The sequence below is a fragment of the Scyliorhinus canicula genome, chromosome 12, assembly GCF_902713615.1.
Source record: "Scyliorhinus canicula chromosome 12, sScyCan1.1, whole genome shotgun sequence".
NCBI lineage: Eukaryota > Metazoa > Chordata > Chondrichthyes > Carcharhiniformes > Scyliorhinidae > Scyliorhinus > Scyliorhinus canicula.
Window position 1 is genome coordinate 104,450,666 of NC_052157.1, and position 8,848 is coordinate 104,459,513.

The following is an 8,848-nucleotide window of genomic DNA, read 5'->3' on the forward strand; positions in this document are numbered from 1 at the left end:
CCCTGTCCCCCTTACTCTTCGCGTTAGCGATTGAGCCCCTGGCCATGGCATTGAGGGAGTCAGGGAACTGGAGGGGCCTGGTGCGGTGTGGGGAGGAGCATCGAGTGTCGCTGTGTGCAGACGACCTGTTGCTGTATGTGGCGGACCCGGTGGGGGGATGCCGGAGGTGATGAGGATTCTTAGTGAATTTGGGGGTTTCTCGGGGTATAAGTTGAACCTGGGCAAGAGTGAGTTGTTTGTGGTGCATCCGGGGGATCAAGAGGAGGGGATTGGTAGGCTCCCATTGAAGCAGGCAGGGAAGAGCTTCAGGTACCTAGGGGTCCAGGTGGCTGGGAGCTGGGGGCCCCTGCACAAGCTCAACCTCACAAGGTTGGTGGAGCAGATGGAGGAGGAGTTTAAGAGGTGGGATATGTTACCGCTTTCACTGGCGGGGAGGGTGCAGTCCGTTAAGATGACGGTGCTCCAGAGGTTTTTGTTCCTGTTCCAGTGCCTCCCCATCCTTATCCCGAAGGCCTTTTTTAGGAGGGTCAACAGGAGTATCACGGGATTTGTGTGGGCGCATGGGACGCCCACACAAGGGTGAGAAGAGTGTTTCTGGAACGAGGTAGAGATAGGGGGGGGCTGGCGTTGCCCAACCTCTGTGGGTACTATTGGGCTGCCAATGCAGCGATGGTGCGTAAGTGGGTAATGGACGGGGAAGGGGCAGCATGGAAGAGGATGGAGGCGGCGTCATGTGTGGACACGAGCCAGGGGGTGCTGGTAACGGCGCCGTTGCCGCTCCCTCCAACGAGGTATACCACGAGCCCGGTGGTGGCGGCTATCCTCAAAATTTGGGGGCAATGGAGACGGCACAGGGGAGACGTGGGGGGCTCGATGGAGGTCCCGATATGGGGGAACCATCGGTTTGTCCCAGGGAGCATTGATGGCGGATTTCTGGGCTGGCACAGGGCAGGGGTTAGGAGGTTGAGGGACCTGCTTGTGGAGGGGAGGTTCGCGAGCTTGGGGGAGTTAGAGGGGAAGTTTGGGCTCCCCCCGGGGAACATGTTTAGGTACATGCAGGCGAGGGCGTTTGCCAGGCAGCAGGTGGAGGGGTTCCCCTTGCTGCCCCCACGAGGGGTGCGGGATCGGTTGCTCTCGGGGGTGTGGGTTGGAGGAGGGAGGATTTTGGACATATACCGGGTAATGCAGGAGGTCTGAAGGGTAAATGGGAAGAGGAGCTGGGTGAGGAGATTGAGGAAGAGACGTAGGCGGATGCCCTGGAGAGAGTGAATTCCTCCTCTTCCTGTGCAAGGCTTAGCCTCATACAGTTCAAGGTGCTGCATAGGGCCCACATGACCGGGACGAGGATGAGTAGGTTTTTCGGGGGCGAAGACAAGTGTGCTAGGTGCTCGGGGAGCCCAGCAACCACGCCCATTTGTTTTGGGCGTGCCCAGCGCTGGGGGAGTTTTGGAAGGGGGTAGCAAGGACGGTGTCGAGGGTGGTGGGATCCAGGGTCAAGCCAGGCTGGGGACTCGCAATTTTTGGGGTTGCAGTGGAGCCGGGAGTACAGGAGGTGAAAGAGTTCGGTGTTCTGGCCTTTGCGTCCCTAGTAGCCCGGCGGAGAATTCTTCTTCAGTGGAAGGATGCGAGGCCCCCAAGCGTGGAGGCCTGGATCAATGACATGGCGGGGTTCATCAAATTGGAGAAGGTGAAATTTGCCCTGAGGGGATCAGTACAAGTGTTTTTTAGGCGGTGGCAGCCTTTCCTGGACTTCCTGGCGGAACAGTAGGGAAATAGACCGGCAGCAGCAGCAACCCGGGGGGAGGAGGGGGAGGGGGGAGGGGGGAGGGGGGAGGGGGGAGGGGGGAGGGGGGAGGGGGGAGGGGGGAGGGGGGAGGGGGGAGGGGAGGAGGGGAGGGGGGAGGGGGGAGGGGAGGAGGGGAGGGGGGAGGGGGGAGGGGAGGAGGGGAGGAGGGGAGGGGGAGGGGAGGAGGGGGAGGGGGGAGGGGAGGAGGGGGAGGGGGAGGAGGGGGAGGGGGGAGGGGAGGAGGGGGAGGGGGGAGGGGAGGAGGGGGAGGGGGGAGGGGAGGAGGGGGAGGGGGGAGGGGAGGAGGGGGAGGGGAGGAGGGGAGGGGGGAGGGGGGAGGAGGGAGGAGGGGGAGGAGGGGGGAGGAGGGGGAGAGGGGAGAGGGGAGGAGGAGGGAGGGGAGGGGGGGAGGGGAGGGGAGGGGGGGAGGGGGAGGGGGAGGAGGGGGAGGAGGGGAGGGGGAGGAGGGGGAGAGGGGAGGGGGGAGGAGGGGGAGAGGGGAGAGGGGAGGTGGGAGGGAGGGGGGAGGGGGAGCGAGGGGGTTGTTTGGATTGGGGGGAGGGAGAACTGTGTACACGGGTCTGTGGGATGTGGCGGGTGCTATCTCTTTCCCTTTTGTTGTTGGGTGTTCTTTGTTTTTTTGTTTTTTCTTTGTTTGTAGTTGCTTTTGAAGTTGGGTGGGAATTGTTCTTGGGGTGTTACCACGGTTGTTTTGTTAATAGAGTTGAGTTTATATTTTGTAAAAATTTCAATAAAAATTATTTTTAAAAAAAAGAAGCCGGGCAAAAGAGGCAGACTACGCCCTCAGTCCTGGTCAAGGAAGGGGTGGAGACCAGGACCAAGCTAAGGAGCTGGGTTTAACTAACACTGACCTCGGGTTGGCCCCTGGTGGGACACACTCTGACCTGGCCTCAGTAGAACTCATACGAAAGTCGGGGTCGGAAATTTCGACCTGAAGTTCCTCCTGTCCCGACTTGCTGTGGGAAGGTTTTTGGGGAGGGTGGAGGAGATGGGGGAAGATGTGTGTGTCTGGCTCACTCCCAGTCCTAAGCTTCTTGCTGTGACGCACTCACACAGACTCATTCTTTCCTCACCCAGGCCCATGAGCTTTGGGCACTTTACCACCGGGGAAGAATTTGATGCCAAACAGGGCCAAAACCTATATTGTATACGGTTCTCCTCTGATATCTTCGAGTATAAACTCCCCAGGTGATTGTGCGTGTTGCGGGCGGGGGGGGGGGGGGGGGCGCGGCCGGGGGAGGGTGCGGCGGGGGGGGGGGGGGGGGGGGGGGGGGGGCGGCAGAGCCCGGTAATTGGGAGGAACCTCACAGGATATAAACCCCAACCTGGGAGCAGGTCGGAGGGATGACCCTGCAGGGTGAGGAGTAGTATTTCTGGATAGAGTTGTGCCCTGCCGTCTGCGTGGCTTTCCTCCGGGTGCTTCCGGTTTCGTCCCACAAGTCCCAAAAGATGTGCGTGTTCGGTGAATTGGACATTCTGAATTCTCCCTCTGCATACCTGAACAGGCGCCATGGTGTGGCGACTAGGAAATTTTCACAGTAACTTCATTGCAGTGTTCATGTAAGCCTACGTGTGACACTAATAAAGATTATTATTATTATTACCATGTGTTGTATGAAGTCCTAACCTTCGGCTATCACACTCACCCTGGCCCTTTCAGAGACTCCAGCTGTCCCGGCGGCTGCTGCTGTGCCTCTTAGCTTTTTCAGCCCAGTCCGTCATCTTGACCCCCTGAGCTCCTTTAGGGGCCTGGCATCTGCATGGGAAGGCAAGGGAGAGAATGCACCATGACCACTCACCTTCACAATGCTCTGCCAATCACAGATTGTTTTTATCCTGCATTTGCTGCTGATCGGCTCACTGGAGAGCATGGGGAACAATGTCTTAAGTATTGGCAACCCTATCGAGCCCTTCATAATCATGAATGTTTCAATTTCATAGATGTAATAAGGAACATTTGCACCACACATGTGCTCAAAAATGATCATTGCCAATAAAAGAGAACCCAGCTATCTTCAAAACAAAATTTTTTTAAAAATTGTGCATCAGGCATGTTTGCTGATGATTAAACAATGTTAATCAACATCCGTGAGTCCTCAGATAAGGAAACAGTTGACGTCCAAATGCAGCAAGACTGAGACAATATCCAGGCTTGGGCTGACAAGTGGCAAGTAACATTCAGCCCACACTAGTGCCTGGCAATGGCCATCTCCAACAAAAGAAAATCTAATCATCTCCTCTTGTCATTCTATGTCATTACCATCGCAAAATCAAATCAACCTCCTGGGGGGGTTACCATTGATCGGATACTGAACCGGACCTGTCATATAAATACTGTGGCTACAAGAACAGGTCAGAGGCTGGGGAATCTTGCAGCGAGTAACTCACCACCTGACTCCCCAAAGCCTGTCCACAAGGCACAAGTCGGGATTGTGATAGAATACTCTCCACTTGCCTGAATGAATGAAGCTCCAACAACAGCCAAGAAGCTCAACACCATCCAGGACAAAGCAGCCGTCTTGATTGACATCCCATCCACAAACATTCATTCCCTCCACCATTGATGCACAGTGGCTGCAGTGTGCAGCATCTATAAGATGCATTGCAGCAACTCACCAAGGCAGCACCTTCCAAATCCATGACCTCTACCATCTAGAAGGACAAGGGAAGCAGATGCTTGGGAACACCACCCACCTGCAAATTTCTCTCTAACCACTCACCATCCTGACTTGGAAATATACCGGCGTTCCTTCGCTGTCGCTGGGTCTAAATTCTGGAACTCCCTCCCCAACAGCACAGTGGGTGCACCTACACCACGTGGACTGCAGCGGTTCAAGAAGGCAGCTCACCACCACCTTTTCTAGGGCAATTAGGGATGGGCAATAAATGCTGGTCTCACCATCGGCACCCACATCTCGTGAACTAATCTTGTAAAAATTAATTGAAGATATAATGGAAAGAGGTTGAAATCCTGGAGCTGGATCCTTGGTGTTGACATCCCAGAGAAGGCGTCATTTGGGAGAAGATTCCAAGGCATGTTCTTCGAAAGTGGAAATTAGAAACTCTCATGTGGAAGACAGAGTTCGAGTGAGACCCACTGACTCACAATGTGAAGGGCATCAGGGGTAATTACTGTGAAATCTGTAGAAGTTGTATTGGCTGGTGTCTGCCAGCTTGGTTTTGGAATGTGGGCTGTCTGACCACATTGGTCTACATGGACTGTGCACTTACTGAGAACATTAGATAAGATCTTGTCTTATCCTTATGAATCTGTATATACCTGTAAATTATAGTTGGGGTGAAGGAGCAGTCTAATATAGTCTAATAAACACTTATCTTTGTGACTCGGTCTGTTGCTGTCCTCCCGTATCTCAACAAAAATAAAAGTTAGGATCCAAGAATCCAGGTTTCACCCTGGGATCTGTCCAGTCGTAACATCAGCTGGGATCGTAACATTAGTTTGTTTACTATGGTTGCTGTTAAATTGCTGTGATTGCTGTCATATGTTTTGCAGATCCAGCAGAGGTGACCTGCGCCCAGAGAACCTAAGACTCCGTTGCCAAACAGAAAGCTGAAGTGTTGAATAAAACTATTTGGGCTGCTGGATCAAAGGAGGATCATTTTGTGATTGGCTGGAACATCAATCAATAAGTTTTTAATGAAATAAAACACTGATATTTTCTCAGCGACTGAAAACAGCACTTTCAGCATCAGCTTTTTGAAGATGGTCTTCACATCGGCATTCCTCACTCTGCACTTTGTACATAGAGCAAGTCAACCTAGTGTGTAGCCTGCCTGCTTCTATTCTGAACCTGGTTGCCCATGGTAACATGCTGTCACCTTTATTTAAAATGGGGCTGATTAGCACAGGGCTAATTCGCTGACCAAGCAGGCCAGCAGCACGGTTCGATTCCCGTACCAGCCTCCCCGAACAGGTGCCGGAATGTGGCGACTAGGGGCTTTTCACAGTAACTTCATTTGAAGCCTACTCGTGACAATAAGCGATTTTCATTTCATTAAAAAAAATCACTTTGAATCACTAATAGGGGGCTGGATTCTCCGTTATTGGGACCATGTCCCCATGCCGGTGTCAGACTTTAACGGCAGAAAACCTGGTGTGAAATATTCCTCACCCTGCAGGGGGCTAGCAGGGACCCGGCATAGATCTAGCAGCTATTGCTGCCCGATACGGGCCCCGCACTTCCGGGTCGGAGGTCACGCATGTGCGCAGCAGCCTCCAGCGGCCTCGCTGTGCTCCATAGCGGACTCGGACTGCGGAGCTGGACACTGAAAATAGACCCCCCGATTGGCTGCACGCCCGACCCTCAACACCCACACAAACATTTCCCGGCCACCTATAAGGCCCCCCCTGCCCTCCAATCAATCCACCGCCGACCAGGACGGCCGTGGTCATCCCAACCGGCTGGACCACATTAGGTCCACGCTGTCAGGACTTCAACCGGTCGGGGGCGGTGTATGGCAGAGCGGGCCTCCATTAATGGCCCCAGGTAGGTGCTGGGCGGTGTGGCGAACTCTCCGAGTACACGCTTTTTGGGGCCCGCAGAATCGGGGAACCGGCGGTGCCGGTCCCAATTCCGTGTGGGGAAATGGATTCCCCGCCCCCACGCCGGCCGCAATTTTGGCATCGGGGTGCAGAGAATCCAGCCCAGGGTTTGCTACTCCTTCCTAACTTAGAAGAACGGCACCTTGGAAAAAAATCACCTTGGTGAGCATAAGAAGTGGATTGACTGATACAGAGATTTTCTCATGGAATCCCAAAAAAACCTTTGCAATATAGTCACTGTTGTTGTGCAGGAAGCTCAGCAACCAATTTGTACATAGCAAGACAACCCAAGTAGCAATAGAAAATGACCAGATAGTCAGTTTTATTGAGGTTTGTTGAGGGGTGAATACAAAAAACAGCCGCGGCAACAGGTAACAAAGGCCCCACCCACCCCCACCCTCCCTACACCTCCCCCCCCCCCCCCAACCGACACCCTCCACTCAGCTCGCTGCCATCCCAGCACCTGCCTCCCTTTTCCATCTTCCCACCCCCTCTTAACCCTGACAACAAAAAAGAAATAAAACAACCCCCCCACCGCCGCTGACGACTCAACAACCCTTAAAGAAGTTGCTAAACAGCTTCCACCTCACGGTGAACCCCTCCTCCGCTCCTCAAATAGCGAACTTGATCTTTCCAAATGCAGAAACTCTGTGAAATCACTCACCCAGAGGCCCTGATTCCTGCCAGCACAACAAAGTCCATCTCTGGGCTACCAGGGAAGCAAAGGCCAAGACGTCGGCCTCTCTCCTGGATCCACAGACACTCCCATGTATCGCCAGCTCCAGACTCGGAGCTACCTCTACCCTAGAATCTTTGACATCATGTCCAAAATTCCCTTCCAAAACCCACTCAACCTCAGACATGCTCAAAACATATGTCCATGGTTTGCCCCCCCCCCCCCCCCCCCCCAAAACCCAGCCCTCTGAGGGCATCATTATAACATTAAGCAACCTCCACACTCAACAGCGAGATCAGGCGGTACAATCCACACAGCTCCTTTCCTTTGTCCTTCTCAAATAAGTGATATCGAGGCCTGTGACATTGTGGAGGGGAGCACCCCCCTTAGCATCGATTCTTTGTATATCTCAACCAGCAGGGCCCACCCAGCACCAACCCAAACTTCTTATAAAATTCGATTGGGAGCCCATTTGTCCCTGGGGCCTTCCCCGCTTGCTTCGACCCCACGCAATCCATCACCTCCCTCAGCCCATCGGGGTTTCCAGTCACTGCACCTTCACCTCCTCAACCCTTGGAAACTCCAACTCGTCCAAAAACCGCTTCATCCCCCACTGGAGGCTCCGAGCTATATAGCCTTCGATAAAAGCCTCAAAACCCCTGTTCACCCTCTCTGTCTCCGTGGATACTAGCCCAAACTCCATCGAAACCCTCTGCTTTTCCTTCAGCAATGCCTCCGCTGCTGCCACCGAATATTTCCAGTCTACTCTCAGAATGACCCCCACAAATCTCAGCCTCTCAGCCCGCTCCGCTCTCTATGCGGTCGAATCAATATAAATTCCGCCCTTACCTCCGCTTTCAGTTCCTCCCGCTGTCGCTGCTGAACCTGCTCCTGCACAAATCCACCCAATGTGGTGCGTAATCCGGGGCCACATTCGCCGAATACTCCGATCCTACCCCCCCTGCCGATGTTGGTGATGTTACCTTGCCCAAAACAAAAAAAAAATCAATCTGGGAGTATACCCGCTGCACGTGCAAAGAATATGAAAACTTGTTCACCCTTGGCCTTTCAAATCGCCAAAGGTCCCCCCCTCCATCCGCTCCATAAACCCCAACAACTTCTTTGCCGTGGCCGACAACCTCAGGGGCCTAGGACACGACCGATCCAACCAGGATCTAGAACCGTATTGAAATCTCCCCCATAATCAGGCAGTGCTTGTCCCGGTCTGGAACCTTTGCTACGGCCCGCCTCAATTTGGGGCATAAACATCCACTAGCACCACAGGCATCCTCTCTCGCTTCCTGCTAACCATCACGATATTGCTGATATCAAAGGCCGCCCTCCTTCATCTTCACATCCAACCCCGAGTGGACCACCTGCCCCACCCATCCTTTCTTCAGCCTCGTCTGGTCTCCCAGCTTCAGGTGCGCCTCCTGAAGAAACACAATGGCTGCCTTCAAACTCCTTAAATGTGTGAAACTGCATGACCTTTCGATCAGTCCATTTAGGCCCCGCATGTTCCACGTAATCAACCGGGTCATGGGGCACCCCCTCCCCCCCCACCCTCACCGATCAGCCACCTTTAACCAGCTCCTCCAGGTCCACGCCTCGCACCCCCTCGGACCCTCCCCAAGATAACCACCGCCATTTTATGGGCTCACGGTAGCATGGTGGTTAGCATCAATGCTTCACAGCTCCAGGGTCCCAGGTTCGATTCCCGGCTGGGTCACTGTCTGTGTGGAGTCTGCACGTCCTCCCCGTGTGTGCGTGGGTTTCCTCCGGGTGCTCCGGTTTCCTCCCA

General features: G+C 54.2%; 1 protein-coding gene across 1 annotated transcript in view; it reads left to right on the forward strand.

Moving 5' to 3' along the window:
* Positions 1–5,508, forward strand: part of LOC119974807 (protein spinster homolog 3-like) — a 209,366-nt gene extending 203,858 nt beyond the window's left edge. Inside the window, exon 12 of the mRNA XM_038814074.1 lies at positions 5,322–5,508. Coding sequence (XP_038670002.1) covers positions 5,322–5,356 — 35 coding nt within the window. The 3' untranslated portion in view covers positions 5,357–5,508. The remainder of the gene's footprint in view (positions 1–5,321) is intronic.
* Positions 5,509–8,848: the final 3,340 nt, after the last annotated feature.